Below are 25,000 nucleotides of genomic sequence, written 5' to 3' on the forward strand. Positions count from 1 at the left end.
AGCTTAATCGGAATAAAAACAAAGCTAAAAGAATAAATTATAAATAAATTAAATTGTTAAAACAAAATCAAAGACCTGAATTAAACACGCCTAAACTAGCGGGGACCAAAAATGAAAATGTTCCAAGTCCCAAAACGTAGCACTTAGGCACGGACTAAGTTGTAATGACACATAAATTTCAGGAAAAAACTTAGAAGCAAAGAAAATGAAAAAATAACTTAATCAAAACATAGCGCGAAAGGAGAGGGACCAAATGCGAAAATTCCCCATTTAAGGGGCATATGTGCGTGGACCAGGTCAAACACGCGTGCTGTTTCCACCCCCCCAAACACTGTTTTGAAATTAAAAAAATGAAGCCTTTATTTTGGCTTCTTTTTAACATTAAAGAACCCTTTAGAAAACCAAAAATTTCTAACCCTTTTTCCTTAAAAATCATTTACCCTTTTATTTAAAAAAAAAAACGTAAGACTCTCTCTTCTCCCTCACTCTCCCCCTGTTTCCCAGCCGAAAGGCTAGTGCCCAGGCCCTCCATTCGCGACCAGCGAAGGCCCTCCGACGATGTGAACACGATGCGACTCCGGTGAACTTCTCTCTCTCTCCTTTTTATTTTGATATTTGTATTGTAAACCCGAATGAAAATGAAAAACATAATAAATAGCGATAAATCACCTTTGAAGTATATTTTTGATTGCTTTCTATTGATTTTTGTATGTATTTCGTGTACAATTTCTCTGAAAAAAAGAAAGAAAAAAAACCCCAAACACTACATATTCGTAGCTTTATATAGCCATTTACAACTGTTTTTGTGCACACTTGCACGTATGGCGGATGTGGCTTGGACATGGTGCGTGAGTGCGTGGAGCGTAGTGGCGGAGAAAGTGGCTAGTGGCGGTTGAATGTGGGCACATGGTGGCTGAAGGGAGGCAGCAAATCTAGGGTTTCCCTCTTTGCTGAAAAAAATTTGTGGGCTAGGGTTTTTTAAAAATTTGGGCTTTGTTTTATTGTAATTGGCTATGTTTGGGTTCTAATGGGTTGAAATTGGGTATTTGGTTTTTGGTTTATTTGGGTTTGTTGGGCCCGGGCAAAAATTGGGCCCTACAGTTGACATTTGCAGAATTTGGCAGATCAAATCACTCAAGAGCTCACACTATCCAACTTCAGTCTTTGTAGATCTTGATATCGTTTTTATTTCGATTATGTGGCATGTATATAGTTTGTTTTGGAATCACGTGGTTGATGTTGTAATGAGTTTATAATGGTATATATGTAATGTTCCTTGTAAAGGTTATGCGATATTTTTGATGGAATGAATGGAAAATATGTATGTCTGGTTGATGTATTCTTGGTTTGAAACATGTATGAGTTTGGAGTTTGATTTTAGGTGATTCTTAAATGAAATGTTAAGGCATGCTTGTTAAATGACACTTAATATGTTTGAGACCTATTTGGTTAATATTGTTATATGTTAAGACATGTTTTGGCTTGTTAAAAAGGTAAGGTTTGGTAAGTTATTCATGGTAAAATGAACAATTGCAATATAGGATTTTATGTATGTTTGAGCTACATGATTGAAAGATTTTGGTATTGTATTTGTTGGATATTTTGATAATGTTTTAGAACTTGGTTGTGAAGGTATCAAAATAGCATATTGGTTAGGCACTATTAGGATGTATGGTATCATGATTTTTCTTGAGTAATTGAAGTGTTTTAGGCAAGATTTTAACGTACTTAAATGTGTATGGAAATGCTTAAGTGTTTGGGTTGAATTAATTGCATAATGGTTATTTTTGGTGTTACACGATTGACCACATGGTTGTGTGTCACACACAGGTTGGTGACATAACCATGTGTCATTTGTAATTAGGATGCGTGAGTAATAACACAGTCACAGTTAGTTATACGGCTTGGATACATGATCGTGTGACTTAGATTTACACGACTTCAGTCTTTTACGCGATTTGGGTATACGACTATGTGATACAGCATTACATGGCCTGGCTGCACGGTCGTGCGACCCTTATTTTGCATTTTATATTATTTTTTTGTGTAAAATCTTAAATTAGTCCTTATTCATTTTTTAATTGATTTTAGAGCTTTTGTAAGTTAGATTTAAGTTCAAATTTGTATGCAAAACATTGTTTGTTTGATAGTATGATGATTTGAGAATTGTTTTTTTTAAATACTTGAATTAATCTACATGTTTCAGTTCAGTTATTTACTATAGCATCTCGTAACTTGATTTCGATGACAGAGAAGAGAGAGTGGTGTTACATATTAAGTCCATACATAAGTATATGTTGGAGAATAATGAACTGAACTAACTCACCATGAGAATGATTTTTAGATTATTATGTAACAGTCACGACAATTCTTATAGTGATAATAGTATATATGATCCTTAGGCTTGAGGTCATTATAGCTCTAACATTGAGAATTGTATACTTTGACACAGTCACATATCTTCTGTAAATAGTTGAAAACTGTTGTTGCATATATCAAAATCTATGTAGTAGGATATGAATGATCAAAATATGATTCACCCCTTTTACATAATGGGAGCAATTTCTTGGGCCCCTTAATCAAGTGAGACTAGAAATGCATAATCGTTCTCAAATGAGTTGATATGAGATACTATACTCATTTGTTTATTTTAGTCTACTTAAAACTTAAGAAATAAGAAATTGGACTACACAAGTGTGACTATTCCATGACTTATGTTCAATCTAAATATAACGGACAAAGATATATACTAGACGATAGTATTATAATAGAAAGATTGTATCAAACCATGACTTTCTGTAGCTTGGGTAGCAATGATGCAATTTTAGAGCCACTAACTATTTGTAACATTAGAAGTGTTTTAATATTACTTCCATTATTACATGATCTTACAGGGTCACACCAAGGTGAAATGATTGGAATATGAAGAAAGATGAAATTATATTTAACTTGTCATACATATTAAATTAATTATAAAATGTCTTATAATTAATTTAATTTGACAAATATTAGACGCAATGTGTACATGCTTGTTGCACAACATATAGAGGATCCAATTAAATAATGTAAACTGAGTTTCACATAATTTTTATCGAGTAAATCTTCTTTACTGAAATTACTAAATGAATATTTTGTGAATTTCGGTTGAGAAATATTGTAAGGGTTGAAATAAATTAATATATTTTTGGGAAATGATATAATGTTTTGGATGCAATTCCTATAAATGTTTCCATGTGATTAAGACCATCCAGAATGGTAATTATTTGGATTGGTTTAAGTTTTTATTCAATAAAAATTCTTTACCTATCTACAAAGTTATTGTTGTGGCCATCTGGTTTATTTGAACATCGCGTAATAAGCATATTATGGAGAATAAACCTTAATCAATGCAAGAGGTTGGCATGAAGATTCAGTCATTTCTTAAAGAATTCAGAAGTTATTTGTACAAGTTGGCCAAGTTAAAGAATTCAGAGGTGGTCTCCCTCACCTAATTCTTATGTGAAAATCAATTTTGATGTTGTATTCAAAGTTAAGTCAAGACAATTAAGAACAAACTTTGTGATTAAAAGTACTTACGGTCAAGTTTTGGGTAGTGGAATGATGATTGATTTGCACATACTTGATGCTTTCTCAGCAGAAGCGTTGGCCTCTATTCAATCCCTACAGCTTGCTCTTGATATGGGGTTTACTATGGTGAAGGGCGATTCTCGGACGGTCATTTTGAGGATTATGAAAGAAAATGAGGATAAATCCCACATTAGTGCTTACATTGTTGATGCTCATTTTTTAGCGAAATCATTTCTAAAGCCTATTTTTTGATATGCAAGCAGACATTGCAATAGAGAAGCACATAAGATTGTGGAAGAGGGTATCGAAGGGATGCGAATACTTACTAGGTAGAAGAGATTCCAGAAGTTGTAACAGTGACTACCAAAAAATTGTCGCTAAAAAAAATCTGTCAATCTACCCTTACATCGACGGTCAAAAGTGTTATTCCAACAAAAAGTTAACTATTGGCACATGTAACGTCGGTATACCCTTTTATCAATGAAATACATGATCGTCAAAATAGGTCTAAATGTCTATAATGACGATTTGAGGGTCGCTAAAATAATTACTGTCGGATAGACACTGTTTGCAATGTTGACTTGATAATACCTGTATCCACGATTTTCACTGTTAATAAATGATCAATAGAGTGAAATTCTTATTATCTCCTTGAATTTATAGCAACAGAAACGACCTTGGATAAATGTTCCATGATTGAATTTTCAAATAATATCCCTAGACATATAGTGACAATTTAAATCGTCGATAAAGGATTGAATAGTTTCCAATTGCTAAAAAAATTTTTAATTTTGTTCAAACTAAAATTTATAATTCACAAAAAGTCAAATATAACGCTAACATAGTCCAAATTACATAACTCAAACATAAACGAAATACATAGTCAAGACTAAAGTCATCAACCAAACCAAATATATAGTCCAAACAAAGTCTAAACATAGCCACATATTCCTTTGGAGTATCACTTGTATAAAATTGATGAAAAATGTATATGTATTTAAGGAAATCAAATAACGAAATTATATAAAATAATGAAGTTTGGACATAATTTACCATCTTCATCTTCATCAAGTTGATGACTGCAACTTGAAGATCAATTTCTCGGACGTTGTGATAAATTTAGACCACTACTAGCATCAAATACCTAAAATTATTACAAAGAAAAGTTAGATATTTAAGATTCATAATTTTACATAAAATAATAAATAAAAGCCTAAATTATATTACCTCTCTATTGAACGCCCGCATAACAGTTAGAACATTCACATTGTCGTCTGGAAACTTTGTTTTAAGTAAAGTTAAAACATTACCTAAAACTTCCTTCAAATCTTGAATCTCTGTTTTTAACCGTTCTATCTTTTAATTTTGTTGGGATTTAGATGATGAAGGAACGAACTTATGAGATGAAGTGGATATTGTTCCCATACAACCAACAGACCCCTTTTTTTCGGCTTTTTAACTTGCGCATACATATCATCCTTCCATGATTATTGATCATCTTCAAAATATAAATATAATTACATAGAGTGGGTAAAACGACAATTGAATCCAATAAATCCAATAAGCAAACCAAAGCTTTTCATCCTGAGCATCTTGAATTAGAGCAACATCAAGCTCATTTCAAAATAAGAAATATACAGTCCTATTGAAGAATCTAACATCACAAGAACATAAGAAGATTATTTACATCTCATTAGCTCGAAGAGAAAGAGAGATGAGTTTTTTTTTCAAAAGTTGATGTAGAGATTTGGGGGCAAAAGCAGATATAGGGATTTGAGGTTTTGGAGATAATCAAATATATTGAAAGAGACAAAAACAAAATCAGTAAAACTTACCTTCTCTAAATAAGGCGACAACGACGACAATGAAATCGGAAGAGGAAAGGGGTGGCAACTACAGTCGATGTGCTCCAATGAAGGCGATATTTAGTGAAAGTGCTGAACGTACGACAAAGAGGAATAAAAATGTTCACCGTAAAAATATTGGTGAAAATAAAAAAGGGTTTTATGGTTTTTCTTAAAATTTAAAACCTATAGAGACAGGTCAAATGATATACTACTAGATGTATAAGGTCTATTATTAAAAAAATAATTTTACTTATTTGTTTAAAAAGTAAAAGAAAATGAGTTTTTTCTGAAAATATTCTTATATAAAATTGTCTCTATATACAACATCTGTACTGACAGATAAATTTGATTTGTCAGTATTGTCAGTTATAGATACGCAATATATGAACAGATAAGTAACCTGTCAGTATAAATGTACTTTTTCTGACTATGGCAAATTATTTGTAGTGGTGGCGGGGGTTGTTTTTTATATAAATGATTCTAAAATTTTAATTTATTACATAAATAACCTCTATTCTGATTATATATGTAAATAATCTAAAATAAATAGTAAAAATTAGTGAAGTTAAAGAAAATGATGCCACAAATATGCTACATGAGTTCCTTGAATAAAAAAATTTTAATTTTTTAATTGTGCCAAGGAGGATAATGCTACCTGTATAAATAATAAAGAAATATTTTAATTGAACAGCATTTGAGGGCTTTACAAAAATAATCTATTTTTTTTTTTGGAGCCATTAAGAATAGCACTACCTCTTTTTTACGTGTGCCTATTTTTTGATTTTTAATTTTTAAAAAATGCTTTTATTAGGTGGCTCCATTTAGACCATCAGTCCTCCATTTCTTTTTTTTTTTTTAAAACCTTTATCAAACGATTAATTCACATTACCCACATGATTTACATGAAAATTATTTTAATTTGCCAACATTTCAAATAACTATAAATTTACATAAGTCACAAATTATATTTTACAAAATATAATTTTACATTTGCAACATTTCAAAATGATTTTACTTAACTTACAATATATAATTTTACAATACGAGTAACTTTCTCAATACTAGTAAAGCATAATTAAACGATTTTGTTCAAGACCAACAATGTTATGTCTTACAAATAAAACATAATTAAACGATTTTGTTCAATACCAATAACATTATGTCTTGCAAATAAAAAATACAATGTTTAACCGCAACACGAGCAAGTCGATCAAACAAGTTTCTCAGTGCTATTAAATTGTAACTCAGATGTTGCCGATATTGATGATCTCACTCGTGCAGTACGATTTGGAATTCCTTAAAACCTTCAAACATCGCAATGAGCCAGAGAATCCCAAATAATCCATCCGTTGGTTGCATAACCAATTTGAACATGTTATTGTCATACCACAGTCAACGGAAAAACTTACATAACCAATTTGAACCCGTTACCGAATAAAAAACTGGCATCTGAAAATAACCATTAAATTTACTGGTGTCAGAGCTCTACCGGATTATCGTTTAACAAAACATACATTCAAATTAAAAAAGTTACTAAATTAACAAAAACACAAATAATCTACCCGTGGTTGCATAACCAATTTGAACATGTTATTGTCCTACCATAGCCAATGAAAACACTTACATTGTAATAGCCTAATTTTTCAGTGGTGTCGGAATAGTGATTTGAGATCACTAAATCCGAAAAATGAGTAGAAAGTATTATTAATTTAGTGAGTATAAGTTAAATGTGAAGTTAGGAAAATTTTTGAAATAGTGAATAGTGTACTAGAAATAAATATTAAAATAATTAGAATCGAAAACGAGGTATCGAGACTTTCAAAATTTTAAACCGAGCCATAAATATTTTTATAAATATTTTTGGAGTGTTAATAAGTTAGTATTAAAGTTTTGTCAAAAAATTTTAAAATTCCGATAGTTAATTGAACAAAAAAGATTAAATTGTAACAAATGTAAAATTATGAGAAATGATTAAATAGCTTAAATGATGAAAGAAAGAGCGTTTAAAAGGAAAATAGACCCAAGGTCTATTCGGGCTAGACGGCAAGGGCATGAAATGAACAAGAAAATAAGGAGAATTAAGGGAAAAATTAAAATGTATGTTTTGTTAAACGATAAATATGAAAAACACTATCTAGATTTAGTCTAATTAAGTAACTTAATAAAGCTAGGACTAAATTGACATTATCTAGATTTCTCTTTATTTTTCTGCATTCTCATCAGAAAAAAACACTATAGAAGGGTTTCCTTAAGCTACTTTTTCATATTTTTACTGCAAGTAAGTTCAATTCTTGATTATTTCTTGAATTTTTTTTTGTTTTTATGACTTTTACAACTAGGTCCACTTGTTGAATTCATTAGTTTTTGATTCTACGAAAAAAATTGAAAGTTTCTATGAATATTTTCTGGAACTATATGATGATTTAGCATGGAATTAGAGCTTTAAATTGTTTATATGCTGATTTTATTGAAAGAATTGAATAGAAAGTGAATGTTTGGGACCTAATGGTAAAAGAGTTTGAAGTTAGGGTTTTATGTGGAAATTCTAAATTTAAATAGTTTTTAAATAGCTTATAATGTCTAGGTAAAGTATTAATTGAGAAAAATTAGCTTAATTGAGGGGTTAGTTGAGCAAGGACTGAATTGTATGAACTGTGAAATTTGGGGCAAAATGGAAATCAACATTTTGCACAAAAACAGGTTTGGCCAGCAGCAATAATCTAAATTTGAAAAATCACAAAAAATTGTAGAAATCAAATTAGAGGATGAATAAAATGTGAAATTAAAGCTTATTGAGTCTAGTTTCTTATAGAAGAAATGATGTAAGCAACAGAATTGTAAATCATGAGATATAATAAATTCTGTGAGACAAGGTTTAAATGATTTCGGGTTTTCCTTTTCTGACTTTGGAAAATCATCACAAATTGGAGAAAAATAACTAGGGGCTTAAATTTATATGTTTAAAATCCTGGATGAGTCTACTTTCAAGATAAATAAACGGGAACATTATCCAAAGTCCGTACCAGGAGATAATTAATTTTTAGTGAAGAAGGGTCGGAACTGTCAGACAACAGAATAGGGGTGACTTTAAAGAATAAAATTTACTTATTGGCTAAACCAAAAATTCTGAAAATTTTATGATAAGAAGATATGTGAGTCTAGTTTCATAGAAAATTAGCGGATCCTAATTTGGAGTTCTGTAGCTCAAGATAAAAACTATTTAGTGACTATGAAACAGATGAACAACATTGAATATACATAAATAAATAGTGAAATTATAGATAATGTTAATTATAAGCGGATTATAAAAATTAAGGATGTGAAATAGAGTGAAGGTGAAGTCAATACTAATAGGTGAATGATTTTACAATGATAGATTGAGAACCCGAAGCAAGTCGAGGAAAAGAAAAATTAGTTGATTAGTCCCTGAACTTTCACAAATTTTGCAAATCGACCCAGGTAAGTTCATATGACTTAAAATTTAATGATTAAATGTTAATTTTATGAATTATATAATGTATGATGAGATATATTTATTGATGAATTGAGAATAAAATAACAATGCAAAAATCGAATAAATGATCAAATTGGGTGGAGCGTCGGATTTGAGTACTTCTGATCAATGACAAGTGATAAGTGGTAGCCTCAGCTACACTTATCTGATTAGTGACAAGTGACAAGTGATAAGTGGTAGCCTCAGCTACACTTATCTGATCAGTGACAAGTGACAAGTGATAAATGAGATCCGTGTGAGACCGTGGCAAGGCTATGGCTTCGAAAAATGATAAGTGATCATACGCAAGATTGTAGTTATACTATTGTAAGGTGGAAGTGAAGTACTCAATTTTCCGTAACCGTTCCCTAATTTAATTAAGAATGTTATGTGACAAATGGGCCCAAAAGAATTAAAGTAAATGAATAAGTGGTAGTGAGTTTATACAAGGGAACTCATCAATGATTGTGGTTGACAGGTGAACTTAATAATTGTGTATATTGTATAAGTGTATGAATATTTGGTAAGATTTATGTTTTATGTCTATGAATTTACTAAGCTTACTTGAGCGTATTTAATGTCTCTTGTAGATTGATGTGAAAATATACAGAGGATCAGATCAACATTGAGGATCACACTATCCAAATTATCTCTGGTAGCTTTTGTAAATTTTCTTTTTGATTTATATGGCATGTATATGGTTTGATGATTAAATAAATGTTAAGACTTGTTTAATGAACATGTATTAAAGTAAAGAGTGATGAATATGCTAAAGGGTATAATTAAAATAGAAGTATGATTTGGTATCAAATTGGTTGAAATGGATTGGTTGGTTTGGATTGGTCTTAATTTTAAAATTACAGGGAATGTTAGATATTTATAAAAGGGTTATATTGAGCTTATAAAATTAAAAAAAAAAACTTTGGGATTTTGCGAAAAATTTCCTATGGTTTCGATTTAATTCCGGTTTAGTCCCGGATGTTTTGGCTTTGGAGGCCCATCTAAAGGACGTCATGACATGTTTCGGTAAATGAATAGTATTTAACTTGTAATAACAGAAAATTAATTTGGTAAACTCTAGTAATGCCTCGACGAATACGGGTAAGGAGTGTTACATATATAACCAATTTGAACCTTTTACCGAATAAATAACTGGCATCTGAAAATAACCATTAAATTTACCGGTGTCGGAGCTCCACCGGATTATCTTTAAATAAAACATACATTCAAATTTAAAAAGTTACTAAATTAAAAAAAATACAAAAACATAAAAAAACTCCTCATCTCTCTCCCATTTATCCTCTAACAAAATATAATTAAAAAAAATTTCTTCAACTTAGATTGACACCGAGAGTTATATATTAATTATTTGGTCAAATCAAAGAGAATGACTCTACCAAATAAAATATTATTTTTTATATTTAAATTAAAAAAGATACAATACACTAGTAATGCCATTCTAAATGGAGCCACCCAATAAAATAATATTTTTTTTTAAATTTAAAAAGCAAAAAAAGGTCTAACATGTAAAACAGTGGTGGCGCCATTTTCCCTGGCACCACTGAAAAATTAATTTTTTTTATTCAAGTAGCTGACGTGGTATATTAGTGGAGCCATACATCATTTACGTAATGGTCATTATCTCTTGGTTTTGGGTGGCTTGGGTTTATCGGATTTGGCTGGGTGCTTCCCCATTTTGCTATGCATCGTCTTAAGCTGGTGAATCTCCCAATTTGAAGGCTGGACTTGTTTTTGACGATGGACAGTTTCTTTTTCTGTTTTTGCTGTTTAGTTTTTCGTTTAGCCATGCACTGCATTTATTTTTGTTTTGTTTTTGTAGCTGTTCCTAAGATGGACGTCCCTTCACTACTACTTTCTCTACAAAAAAAAAAAAAAAAGACTATTCAAAAGGTGTTTTGAACAAAGAAAAAAAAAGCAAATGTATCATTCCTTATTTACTACTTTCTCTTACGCAAAATTTCCTCTGAAGCGTTCAGTGAAAATTCCAATCATTTTCATCTAGGTGAATCCAGTAAAGGGCAGAGTAAATACTTTCTGCCTTTCTACTTAATCTTCTTTTATCATGGATTCGTAATTTCCATCACGGGGCTCTCGTTACTAAAATCTAAAACAATATTGAATAAGCCCCTCTCTGTTTTTGAGCATTAGGGTAGTCAAAATCCCAAAAGAATCAAGCTTGCTTTGGTGTTTAGATATGTTAGAATATGATTTTTCTAAACATTTACTATCCTTAATTCAAATATAAAAATAAAATTATTATTATTAAATTTAAATCATATACTTTAAATAATATAAATAAACCTCAAATAGATTTCAAAATTGGATTCCAATATTTGCAATTCACTATCCTTTCCTCTGTAGCTAAAGAAATTAAATCAGAACATGACTTCTTTTTTGCCAACAAATATTAAAAGCAAAAATCAAATATTACTAGGAATGCTAGATTTGGTTAAACAATGATTTTCTTGACGTTACCTATGAAGGAGCAAAGAATCAAATATCTTACTGCCACACGTAAAAGAACTGAATCAAGTAAAGAAGCAAACAACAGCATAGCCCATCTCATGTTTGCTGCTACCAAACTCAGTTTATCCTATGCCCGACATAGAGTCTTGAAGGATACTAAGATCAATCAACCTTCAAAGCTAAAAGCATGGTTCCAGACATAAAGTAATACAAGATATCAATGTGTGTTGGCTTGTTTCGAGATTTTAAATAAAGTTTCAATTTTAAGGCTTATAAATGAAATAAGTGCTACAAAAATTTCTTTTTGAAATAGTTGTAGTTACCAAATACATTATATATATATAAAAAAAAAATGGACAGGTGGTAGGAGGTGGGACATGGTAAGATAGCTTTAAAGTTGCAGGCATCATGTTCACAATTTAATTGGATTCGAAGCAAGGAAGTAGATTCATGCAAGCTTTATTCCTTATTCAATGGCTATATATAGGCTTCTTCTCATGGTACCAAAGAGCCCCATCCTCACTTCTGCAAACCATACCTTCTTTTTCTGTAATATTTTCCAATGGCTCATTTGACAAACCCTGGTCCATTTCACCCATCAATCCCCAGACCCCTCCACAATCCCGCTAGTGCTCCTGCGCCTGCTGCCGCTCAGCCGCAGGTCCATGATCATGGTGCAGCTCCAGCAAACCACAACCATGACCATCTTACTTCCACCACTCAGCTACGTACTGCCACTCCTGGTGCTAGCCAGGCACTCATGAAGAGTCCTAGTGCTACTCATGCACTCATCAGGGGTGACCGCACCGCTGGCATGTTAACCATGTCGGATGACCATGTGATGATGAATCAAATTTTGGCCACCCATGCACCCGATGGCCGAGATGTTGATGTTCGGCCTCTTCTCTATCTGGTCGAAGACATCCTGAATCGCGCCACCGAGCATGTCAATTTCATCATCAAGGTATAACATATGACGCACCTATACAAATGATCGAAAAATGGTCACATTACCTTTTGTTTTACTGCAGGGTACTCAGGCTCAAATCGAAATGGAAGAAAAGGCTCAGCAAGCAAATTATATAGCTATGCTTGAAGCTCTTACATTTACCATCGATAGAATCGCATGCGAGGTTTGTGAATTTACCTAGTAAAATCATATGCTGTGTTTGTTATTCAATTGTTCTAACATCTTGAATTTGTTTGCCAGCTATCCTACAAGGCTTTGAGAGGTTCCGACCCGCACACCACGACAACTGCGATTTTCAGTTTTCTATCAAGCTATGCGTGGGATGCTAAGCTGGTGCTATCTCTATCAGCCTTTGCCTTGAACTATGGAGAATTCTGGCTTCTTGCTCAGATTTACTCGACCAACCAGCTTGCCAAGTCGATGGCAATCTTGAAGCAACTGCCATCACTTCTGGAGCACACAGCTCCGTTGAAACCCCGGTTCAATGCGCTCAACACTTTGATTCGGACAATGATGGATGTAACCAGATGTGTTGTCGAGTTCAAGGATCTCCCCTCGATGTACATCTCACCAGACGCACCGGCATTAGCCTCTGCCATGACCCTTATCCCAACCGCTGTCTATTGGACCATCCGGAGCATGGTGGCTTGTGCAACTCAAATTTCTAGCCTCACTAGCATGGGTCATGAGTATGTTTTGCTGGTTCATCTTATGTGAAATGCTTAATCATGCATGGCGATGAGTTTTGAAGATTATAATTAGTTCGATTAAGTCGGTTTGCTTTGAATTTCAGGTATGGAGTTTTGGCAACAGAGTCCTGGGAGTTGTCGACGTTGGCTCACAAACTCCAGAACATACATGAACATCTAAGGAAGCAGCTGAATTTATGTTACCAACATATCGGTTAGTAATTAGCCCCTTGAAATATACAGGACCGGATGTTCTTAGATAATGCAATTGCAAAAACCTGAAAAATTGATTGAAAATAACTACTCATGGACATTATTTTGATCATTGTTAAATTGCAGAGGAAAAGAAAGATGTTGACACTTTCCACATGCTTCTGAAGCTTTTTGATCCGAATGTGGCGCACATAGACAACATGAAACATCTAAAGGCCTTGATTTATGCCGGGGACGATAAACTGCCGCTTCTTGACGGTGCTACAAGGAGAAAGGTTGGCTGCCTTACTGAATTATAACAGTTTCCTCCTCCATCTTTGTTAACTGGCGCTTACTGTCGGATATGTCTCAAAATCTTGTGGCATAGGTTGGCCTAGAGGTTCTGAGAAGGAGAAATGTGCTCTTGCTAATTTCAAGCCTCGAATTCTCTGGAGACGAGCTTGCGATTCTCGAGCAGATATACAGCGACACCAGGATGCATGAAGCAGGGATGCAGAGCCACTATGAGGTGGTCTGGATCCCGGTTGTGGAACATTCTGGTGTCCCATTGAGTGAGGAAACACGAACCAGATTCGAGGCCCTAAGGAGCAGCATGCCGTGGTACTCAGTGGAGGACCCTTTGCTCATTGAGAAGCCTGTCTTGAGGTTCATTAAGGAGATTTGGCACTTCAGGACCAAGCCAATCCTTGTGGTCCTAGATCCTCGAGGCAAAGTGCTGTCCCAAAATGCAATCCACATGATGTGGATTTGGGGAAGCGCTGCATTCCCCTTCACTAGTTACGAAGAAGAAAAACTCTGGAGTAAAGAAACATGGCAGCTCAACCTACTCATCGACGGCATTGACCCGTTGATCCTCGACTGGGTACATACATGCACAATTTACTCATACGTATATGCATGCATACATACATACTACATGCAACTAATACGAGATTTTGAACTTAACCTTGATCAGATTAAAGATGGGAAATACATTTTCTTATACGGAGGGGACGATATCGAGTGGATTAGCAAATTTGTAGCCTCAGCACGCACGGTTGCTTCCGCATTTGGCATTCCTCTGGAGATGGTTTATGTGGGAAAAAGCAACAAAAGGGAGCAAGTGAAGAAAGTGGCAGCCATTATCAAAGAGAGGAAGCTTAGCCATTGTTGGGAAGACCCGGCCATGGTGTGGTTCTTCTGGACCAGGTTAGAAAGTATGATGTTTTCAAAGATTCAATTAGGCCGAGCCGATGACCTCGACCCAATAGTGCAAGGAATAAAGAAGCTGCTTAGCTATGGCAGAGAAGGTGGATGGGCAGTGCTTAGTGAAGGGTCTAATATTCTTGTGAATGGCCATTCCACAACTGTTTTGCCTACCTTGGTTGACTATGTTAAATGGAGAGGGAATGTTGCAGAGAAAGGTTTTAATTTGTCATTCATAGAGTACCATGATCAGCTTCACAATGTGGCTCACCCGTGCTGCCGTTTTGAGTTTCTGGCCACCACGAAGGCACCCGAAAGCATAAGGTGCCCGGAATGCCACCGCGTCATGGAGAAACATACTGCTTTCGTTTGCTGCCATGATGAACAAGCCATCCCAGACTCACTGTTTGCAAGCTGAGATGGGATATATTTTGAAGATCACTGTTTTTTTTCAGATATGCTACTATTGCCACTAAATAATTGATGTTCCTATGGGACTCAAAATCTGGACTTTGCTTTCAGATTTTCACTTCCCTTGCTTAAATGTTTATGTTTGCTATATAATTTCTATGATTTTAATAAATAATTGTGTTTGATTTAAAGGAGTGTAGCCTTTCTTTGTTTTAGAAAAGATCAATAATTCTGCATCAGAATACATATGAACTAAGCTAATTAAACAACAGATTCCAATTTTAAAAATAAAATTATCCCCCAAAAGTTGCAGCTTCCAGTATTACATGAACTCCTAGATCGAATAGTTATATTTTTAAATGTGTTCTTATATATTTAGGTGCAACAAAAATAATAGTAATTGATGATACAAAGTTTGGGTTTCGAAATTGGTTCACCTGAAACTTATGCCTAGAATCAGTAGTAATAATTTGGAGGAATAGATGAGTATTGATTTTAGTTTTGGTTTAGCAATTTCTGTTGCTTAACGTTCGTTAACTTAAACCCATAGATTGAGATTCAAGAGGAAGAAAGTGTTGGCTTTTGCTTTGACCCAAATCACATCACATCTTAGGGAAGTAACAAATGTATTTTCATTTGCATTATATTAAAGTGGCTTACGTAGGTTAAGTTTGTTCAATACTAAAGTTTGTAAATTTGATGTAGTTTTCAATGATGCATATGTTACTTTAGTGCTTTCTAAGTCAAGTTTTAGTTTTGAAATAGATTTGAACATATTTACAAAATGAGATTGAGTTGACAATGTTATAAAATGATTGAGAATTTATTGATATTATTTGATAATGTTTGAAATTGATTTGACGTGTTTTTAAGTTAATTTTCAGGTCCCTTGAAGTATAGATACTTGGGGTATCAGTATTTAGCAAGTTAGTTGTTAAATTATTATAATATCATGATAAGGTATTGATACATATGGACTATGTATCTATATATGCCCCCCTGAATCCTAAAGTTAGTGTTTTTATTCTTCGTAATGGTTTTGAATGATGACCAAACGTTCTCATTTCTTAATGAGACTTTGGGAATGGTTTAAAGTGATTTCTAAGACCTCTTAAATGATTGTATAAAAAAATAAATGTGTATAGTTGGCACTGAGTTTAAGAACTTTATTCTCTTGTTTCTAATAGTGTGCATTTTAAGTCACATGGGTCATCGAAAACCAACTTTATGTTTTTGTTATATCCAAACACCTAGAACATTATTCAATATAATTTTAAAAACGTGTTTAAGGCTTTTAAAATGATGTAAAGTGTTTTAAGCAATTTTCTTTATATGAATAACTGATTTTGATCATTATTTTTTTGTAATTTTTGCAAAGAACGTGTCATCATGACAACATTGATCAAACTGGGTAAAGGGTGCCATGACTTTGAGAACTCTTACTTTTCTCCTTAATGAATTCCTCATTGATCAAAACACCTTTGCTTTTGTTTTAAATGAAGTTCTTGACAATCTCAAGCTTTTTGTTCTTCCTTGCTTGCTTCTCGAAAGCATTATTAAAGATCTTAGTTAGCAATGATATTTGCTCTTGTAACTCTTCAATAACAGTAGTACCATCAGTTTGAATTGCTCCTATCACTTGTAAGGCTATACTTTTTTCTCCTTTAGATCTGCTTCTTCTAGACTCATCCAGATTGAGCTCAAAATTCTACAAAGATCTAATAAGCTCATCTACTCTCATGCTATCAATATGTCTTTTTCCTCATCCATGCTGACGACTTTGATGAAAAATCTCTACTTAAGAGCTCTAAGTACTTTTCTCACAAGTTTGGAATTTGAGTACTCATTCCAAAGAGCAAAAACTTGATTTGATAAGTCACACAATTTTGCATAAAATTCACCAATAGTTTCCTTCTTCCACATTCTTAGAGTCTCAAACTTAATGGTTATCATCTACATCTTTGATTGCTTTATGGTATTAGTTTCTTTATGGGTAGTCTCAAGAATATCCTAAGCCTCCTTGGCAGTTGTACACTTGAATAGCATTTTGAATTCTTATTAGTCCAAACCACAAAATATTGCATTTAACACCTTAAAATTAGCATTAGCTAATTTCTCTTCCTTTATGGTCTAAGTAAGTTCACAGCAATTACAACATGCCAAGTTTTTTCATCCATTGACTTGATGAATTCCTTCATTCTTTCTTCTAGTAGGTATAATTGGTGTAACACCCCTTATACGGGTTGAACAAATAACTTGAGCAATGGATGTCACATTTGGGCACTAGGACCACTTAACTTGACATCATATTAAACACTTCATTTTAAAATATTTTGGTTTAAATGAAGTAGTTTGAGTAATTTCTAAGCTACCTTTAAAGTTTGATTGCAATTGGGAGTCGTTTGGGGCATATTCGAGTCAAAATATGGTAAATAGGGCCAATATTGCGACACTGGAAATGGGTGTTGCAACACTGAAGGTAGAATGCTCCAATGTTGCGACACTAGTTTCTGGTGTTGCGACACTGGGGGCAGATTACTCTAATTACATGTCCAATGTTGTGACACTGATTTCTGATGTTGCAACATTGATGACAAATTACTTTAAACATGTTTGAAACATCTAAAACCAAGTCTAAACTATCATCAATCATTTCACATCACTTCTAAATATTCTACAACATAAATCTCTATCAAAACATTATATAATACAACATATAACTCAAACAAAATTTAACTAAGTTTGTAAGGTTAAAATGACAAGTTTCTTCAATTATTTTCACTAGAAATCTTGTACACATGCTTTGTTTTAACATATGTACATGCCATAATCTATTGACAAAAGATCAAAGCCATAATTTCTTCCAAGCTTTGAGATGTTATGTGATGAGTTGAAATGATATCTTCACTTTAGAGCTTCGACTCAAGTCTCTACCTATACGTTGGAAAATAATGCGTTAAGCTACAAGTTAGCTTAAATAAGTACTTAGAGAATTCAAGCTTACCTTAACTTTATTTAATTTATCATGTAAATACAGTTAACGTAAAATAATAAATCAATTTAAAAAAAAACATTATAACTTTAGCTTTCACATAATTACTTCTAAAATTCCACTTACTATTCCACTTGCCAATTTCTTTACCATTTGAATGTAGGCCCATAGTAGACTTGACAGAACAAGCAAGATATGCAAAATATAACTGGAAATATAAGCATGAATGTGATGAATGTGCTTAATCACGATAGAAAACCAAAGTGCAAGGTCATGATAAAGCATTACAGTGAAAAAATCATGAAGTTGCACTAAAGAGCCACGATCACTTTAACTTATCGAAGTGCCACTTTCACTAGTACGCTTAAAAATTACTAATGACATGCCATCTATATCCAACAAGTTTTAATCTTTCCAACATGAGCAATGATAATAATATTTGTATCAAATTCATTCATAAATTCAATATCAAATAAAACTCTTACACACTTTTCATGTTAATCTTATTAACATAAATTTCAATAATCAATACATCAATACTATGCACTTGATTCATTTTCATAGAGACACTTCACTTAAACCCCTTCATATATTTATTTCAATTCACATAGTCATTTTTATACACTTTACAATTTAGTCCTATCTACTACAAAATTTCATCACATTGACTACCGCCAAACGTGTGAACGTTTGATTGAAATATACTACACTAAAAAAGTAAGAAATAAAGCATATGGGTCAAATTGTAATATAGTATTGTGTTACAACAGAACACAGAAAAGTATTTCAAGGATCGTAGCCAAGAGAGGATGAATTAAATCTATTGAAGACCTCTTTACAATAATAAGTCTAAATAGTAATAATTAAATTTTATATCACGATAAATCATAAAAGAGATAAATATCAGAAACTAAATAACTAAGATAAATAAACAAACAACTAAACCAGTTAAATCATTTAGGAAGATTAATTCATTCCAGGGATCATAATTAACTTCGGATTCGGGGTTTAGGGTGAATTAGCTATTAACTAACCAATTATTACCTACTCATGGTATTCATAATCTCAAACTCAATTTATATAAACATGTAAATAGCACGAATAAATCAAAAGAGAAAATAGATATAAAATAATCTTGATTTGTATCGATTAAGAGCGAAATACCGAATCTCTCGATTGGGAAAACAAATCTCGTCTCTTGAAAAAGAAAGTAAACTAAATAACTTCGATTGGATAAAAAAAATCTTGGATCGAAATGGATTCCAAGAGAAAAGAACAAAGTGTTTAAGAAAATAAAAGAAATCTAAATCTAAATCTTACTTTTAAACTACGAGGGTTTTTGGATGCGTCTAAGACTACTGAATAACCTCAAACCTTTAAGGTCTTATTTATAGAAGTATTAGAAACCTTAATTAAGTCTTCAGCACATCCTAGGTCTTTGTATAAGGTTGATTGTGCGAACGAAAATAACCTTGAAAAGTTTAGGCTCCACGTTGGTCCTATGTCATGTCATAGACATTGTATGACGTGACATGATGATAAAAATATGAGCTCTTGAGTCTATGTTGCACTTTAGTGGCTTAGGAAGCTTGTGCATCACTTGTCCCAAGTTCCTATGTCCATTGGGCCCTAAATTCAGCATCTTGCACACTCAAATTAATAGATTAAAACTACCTAAGACCTGTGTCGGCCTAATAGGTCACCAACACTCATAAAATGTATGTAAAACACTTATTTTATTAACTTTTACTACCTAACTACTAACTATTGAAAATGCAATAATTATAATAAAGTACTAGAAAACAAGCTCCTTAAATGTGAAAATATGCCACAATTACTACTACATTTGACGTCAAGTCACACACATAACATCTTCACTTTGTAAATAATTTTCAAATCATGTTATCACTTCTCTTAATCTCTATCACATTAAATAGTATCATAATCATGTATGAATTAAACATATAAAAATCAATTTAACTATTTTAACATAATTCACACTTAAATTTAATTTGGTAAGATAGAAATCTAAGTGGACTTACTTGATTGAACTTTTTATGCCTTCTCCTACCTCTCTTCAATCTTTTGCTACTTGTTTACCTTTGTCTACACCACTTGGTTCCACTTCTTTACCTCTTTCTTCTATCTTTTTAGTTCTACCTAAACTTGATTTTCTCTCTCCTTTATCATGAGCACACTGTTTCAATATTAAAATTAAGTTTACTAGGTTATGGGTATTAATGGTGATGGAGGACTAATTTGTAAAGAAAAGAAAACTTTCCTTCCATGAAAATAGAAGTAGCAAGAGAGAGGAAAATGAATGATGAAGAAAAGTTCTTCATCTGTCTCAATATAATATCTAATTAAAATAATAAATAGAATATTTTAATATAATATAATAATCTAACTTTAATGATTTTAATCCGGGGTGGAGATATTGATAACTTATGTGTTATTTTCAAATTTAACAATATAAGATAAAATATTACAACATAATAATAAAAACTTATCCATCACCTTTTTTTTTCTATGGCTAAGATTGATTCTATATATTCAAGCAAATCTAAGGATCATAAGTTTTTGTCAATATTTCTTTATGAGATAAAATAAAAGTATGATGGCATAAAAAAAATTCTCTCCATCAAATCCCACTTTCAAGGGCTTGGATTCAATCTTCAATTTTCCATGTGATCTAATGCCTATCATAGGGACAACATTTTCATTATTTTTCTTTAATTAAAAATATCAATAATTATTCACTCATTTTTTGTAAAAAATGCACTCCGCATCTATCAATTCAATTTAATCATTTCATAGTTTAAATTTCTCACTTTGACACATACACTTTGCAAAATCTTACGATTTAGTCTATATCCCAGATTACTATCTCTCAATATATCACTTTTTTCACATTTCTCTAGTCTCTTATTACTTTCTCTACTAATTTCAATATTTCATAATTTAATTATTCTGAAAAATTCGACTCATATTTACCCAAAATAACACTATTACAATTAAGAGGGTTTTTTGGATGTTATAATTAGTACTATCCAACATAAAAAGTCGAAGCATAGATGATCCTTCCATTTCAAGCAAGTATTGACACTAGGAAAACAGCTTGTTATGTTAATTGAGAGGCTTTGATACCAATTTGAAAGAACACAGTCTGTAGTTGCAAGAATAAGAGAACAATGCTAAGAGCAATGACAAATGCGATTGGTACTATGAAAGAACAACAATAAACACAATGCAATTATTTACACAGTTTTGGTTCCCTATGTCTGTAAGAACTTGCCTAGAGAGATAATTCACTATCTTTTAACCTTGTACATTCAATGATTTAAGTCCCATCACACTCTAATATAACAACCTAATTTGTATCTAATATCCAAATTTCTCTCATCTATGTTTTATCATGAAAAATTTAGTTTGTAAACCAAGTGACTCACTTGTTTACTTACAAAAATGTACTCATAAAGTAAGATTCCTAAGTGAACAGATAATTACTAAAACTCTCAGTACAAACCCTATACAAGTCTCATGAATATATGCATTTTCAACTTGCTAACATACTAGATCAATTATAATCATTCTCCCCAACAAATTAGCAAAAAAAACAACAACAACAATAATGTCCTAATGAAGTCCAAGATAAGTCACAAATATTTAAAATATATTTCCATGTTATCTGACCAATCTTTTTAATTAAAAAAAATCCAATTACCTGATCCAATTTGATCTAATCTTCAATACACATTATTTTAAATGGATTAAGCTTTAAAAATGAACCAATATATATAAACCATCAACAAATATCACAATCCAAGTATTTTGTTTCAAAAAGTTAGCAATAAGGGGAGCTTATGTTACATGCATAGTGCCAAATGCAATTGACACTGTTGATCATATTGCCCATAAAATTACCTTTAGACAAGGTTTACTGTAATTAGAGTTGACCCAAGTCTATTATAACTAGAGTTATCGAAAATAGGATTTTTTTTTTTTTGTAGAAAAAGATAACATTAAGCTGTTACATTAGATAAACCATAATCAAGAGGAAATAGAGCTGTTGCGATCTCTTCCCAACAAGTTCATGACTGAACCCGGAGGGGTTCTAAATAAACGTATCAAAGAACTACTTGTATTAGCACATTTAGTCATGTGATCAACAACACCATTAAAAGTTCTAGGGATATGTTGGATACGAATCTCCTATTTCTGATGCAATACTTGATGTAACAGCCGTAGTTCCACTAAATTACTACTAACTCCTCCACCAGACAAAAGTACTTTAACCAACAAAGCATTATCGCATTCAACTTCAACTTTCTGAAATCCTTTATCCCAAGTTAAGAATAATCCTTCCAACATCGCTCTTGTTTCAACTTTAAAGGCTGACACATTACCGAAACTCATCGTATAGACCCATAACCAATTTGCATTTGAATATCTAAGAACACTCCCAATAGAAGCCCTTCGTTCCAAATTCGACACAGCCCCATCTGAATTGACTTTTATCCAACCCATTGCAAGAGGAGTCCAACTCGAAAGACTCCTCATGGTCCCCAAAGATTTCATTTGCACATCTAAATCCTGATAACTCCTAGCCTACATGTAGCCTGTATCCATAATAGCCTCGATATTCCTGTGAATATTAAAAAACACAGACTCATTTCTATTCTTCCAAAGTAGCCAAAACAAGATTACAAACAGTGTTTGGCACTCCATTTCATCACAATTAAGATTACCTTGATCCTGAAAATTTCAAATTAACCATTCCCTCATTGAAAAAGAAAAGAAAATAGCATGGGCTTGCTGAGGAACCACTATTCGCTATATAGTCTTAACAAAAGCGCAATCCCAAAAAGCATGAATCCTTATCTCCAAACTATCAGAACACAAAGAACAATGACCATCCACTGTAGTATGCTTACGTCTTCTCTTATTATTTGTCAATAATCTATTATGCCATAAAAGCCATAAGAAAACACGTACCCTTTGAGGCACCCGAACTCTCCAAATCATCTTCCAAATAGCAGCATCATCAGAAACTAAACTAAAGAGATTCTTGTAAGTCGCAGATGGTGAGAATACATCATTTTCCATCTGCTTTCAAGCCGAGCAATCTTGTTCTGCCACATCAGATGGAGGTATGATCGTTGCGATCTATTGAATAATGTGACGTAGAACGAGATTAGTAAGACGATCCCAATCCCAAAACCATTTTCAGTCACTAAGTCACAAATAAGCAAAAGGTTGATCCAATTCTCTAAGAATATCTCGCAAGGGTCCCATCTTCCTAACCCCTACATCATTCCAAAAATTCGTCATACAACCATCGCCAATTGACCAAAAAATATTATCCACAATTTTTAGCCAAACCCGAGTTAACGACTTCTATATGAATAAACAGTTGCTTTGAGAGATAGAGTTTGGAAGCACCCATTGTACATTATATTTCTTCCGTAACACTCGAACCCATAGAGAATCAGTATTCGCAAGTAGACCGTAACCAAGTCTCATTAAGAAAATCTTATTCTGATCACATAATTTCCGCAAACCCAATCCACCACTATCCAAAGGCCGACAACAATCTTCCCAAGAAAGAAGTGCAGTTTTCCTTGTATTATTAGTTGTTCCCCAAATGAAATTACGAGCAAGTCTCTCAATTTCATTGCACACAGAAAGAGGCACCCGAACAATATACATAAATTAGCTAGGAATAGCAAGAAGAACTGACCGAACCAAAGTTATTTGTCCTTCTAACGAAAGTTTCCTCGCATCCCATCCAGACAGTTTTTGCCTAACCTTCTTTACAACAAAGTTGAAAGTATGCACACTAACTCTGTTATGAAACAATGGTATACCAAGGTAACATCTAAGATCATCCATTTGGTTGAATCCCACACTATCGCAAATCACCATAGTAACCAAACTAGGAGTATTAGGGGAGAAAAAAACCTGCAACTTGGACTTGTTAACCTTTTTCCTAGAAAAGTAATAGAAAGTTTCCAGAATACTAATAACCACAACAGCTTGATCCCTACTAGCTTCACAGAACAACATAAGGTCATTAGTAAAGAAAATATGAGACAAAGCAGACCCTCTTCTTGAAAGGAACAAAGGCTTCCAACTCCCGTTCACAATCGCCTTCTCAATAAGGTGCCCAAGTTTCTCCATGCAAAGGACAAAAAGATAGGGCGATAAAGAGTCTCCTTACCTTATACCATGTGATGGTTGGAAAGCGTCAGTTAGAGTCCTATTCCATAATACCTGGAGTGAAGAAGAGGAAACACAATGATATGACATTAATTAATTGCTCAAGAATTCTTGCCATTAACAAAGTATCTCGTAGGAATTCCCAACTAATTCTATCATAAGCCTTTACGAGGTCTATCTTCATGATCATACCACATTTTTTACCTCAAAAGTTCTTCTAAGAGTGCACCACCTCCTGTGCCACTATAATATTATCGACAATGTCTCTACCTAGAATAAAGCTTGATTGGTTCAGACTTATCAATTTCATCATCATAGGTCTTAGTCTGGTAACAATTGTCTTTGTAAGAATCTTATACACCACTGAACACAAGCTTATAGGTCGAAATTGAGTGATTCTTTCCAGAGCCAGTATCTTCGGGATACAAACTAATAACATTCTGTTCAATTTTGAACCTAACCACAGCCTACCCAAACTGTTTCTCACAAAAGAATACACCGATGGTCCCAAAATTTCCCATTGAGCATGAAAGAAACTAGCCTGAAAGCCATCCATACCTGGGGCTTTTAAAGGAGCCATACTAAACACTGCTCTACATATTTCCTTATCCGAAACCACTGAAATAAGAGCCATCGTCTCATCATAAGATAACACAAGAAATTTACCTCGACAAGGGAAAACACCACTGATCACATAATTCATTATGTAAAGTTCTTTAAAGAATTGCACCACATGTTGTTTCAACATATCTTCATCGACACACCATTTATTATCCACTAGAAAACCTTCAACTTTATTTCACTTTTGTCTTGCCAACATACTATTATGAAAATATGATGTATTCCTATCCCTATTTTTTAACCATTCTGCTCTGGATTTTTAAAACTACAACAACTCCTCATAAGCTAAAACTTCCTCAATTTCCT

General features: G+C 33.0%; 1 protein-coding gene and 1 long non-coding RNA gene across 2 annotated transcripts; one reads left to right on the plus strand and one right to left on the minus strand.

Moving 5' to 3' along the window:
- Window positions 1-4,337: 4,337 nt before the first annotated feature.
- Window positions 4,338-5,536, minus strand: LOC108488965 (uncharacterized). The gene is made up of 3 exons (XR_001871854.2): window positions 5,403-5,536; window positions 4,795-5,065; window positions 4,338-4,711 (listed from the first exon to the last, which is right to left on the minus strand). It is a non-coding gene; the product is annotated as an uncharacterized LOC108488965 (long non-coding RNA).
- Window positions 5,537-11,899: 6,363 nt separating this feature from the next.
- LOC108487608 (protein SIEVE ELEMENT OCCLUSION B-like) lies at window positions 11,900-15,053 on the plus strand. Its single transcript, XM_017791988.2, has 7 exons — window positions 11,900-12,358; window positions 12,426-12,527; window positions 12,605-13,053; window positions 13,158-13,267; window positions 13,393-13,541; window positions 13,634-14,128; window positions 14,222-15,053. The coding sequence occupies exons 1-7, from the start codon at window positions 11,957-11,959 to the stop codon at window positions 14,867-14,869; spliced, it is 2,355 nt and encodes a 784-aa protein (XP_017647477.1). The 5' UTR covers window positions 11,900-11,956; the 3' UTR covers window positions 14,870-15,053.
- The last annotated feature ends 9,947 nt before the right edge of the window (window positions 15,054-25,000 follow it).

The sequence above is a fragment of the Gossypium arboreum genome, chromosome 10, assembly GCF_025698485.1.
Source record: "Gossypium arboreum isolate Shixiya-1 chromosome 10, ASM2569848v2, whole genome shotgun sequence".
Classification (NCBI taxonomy): Eukaryota; Viridiplantae; Streptophyta; class Magnoliopsida; order Malvales; family Malvaceae; genus Gossypium; species Gossypium arboreum.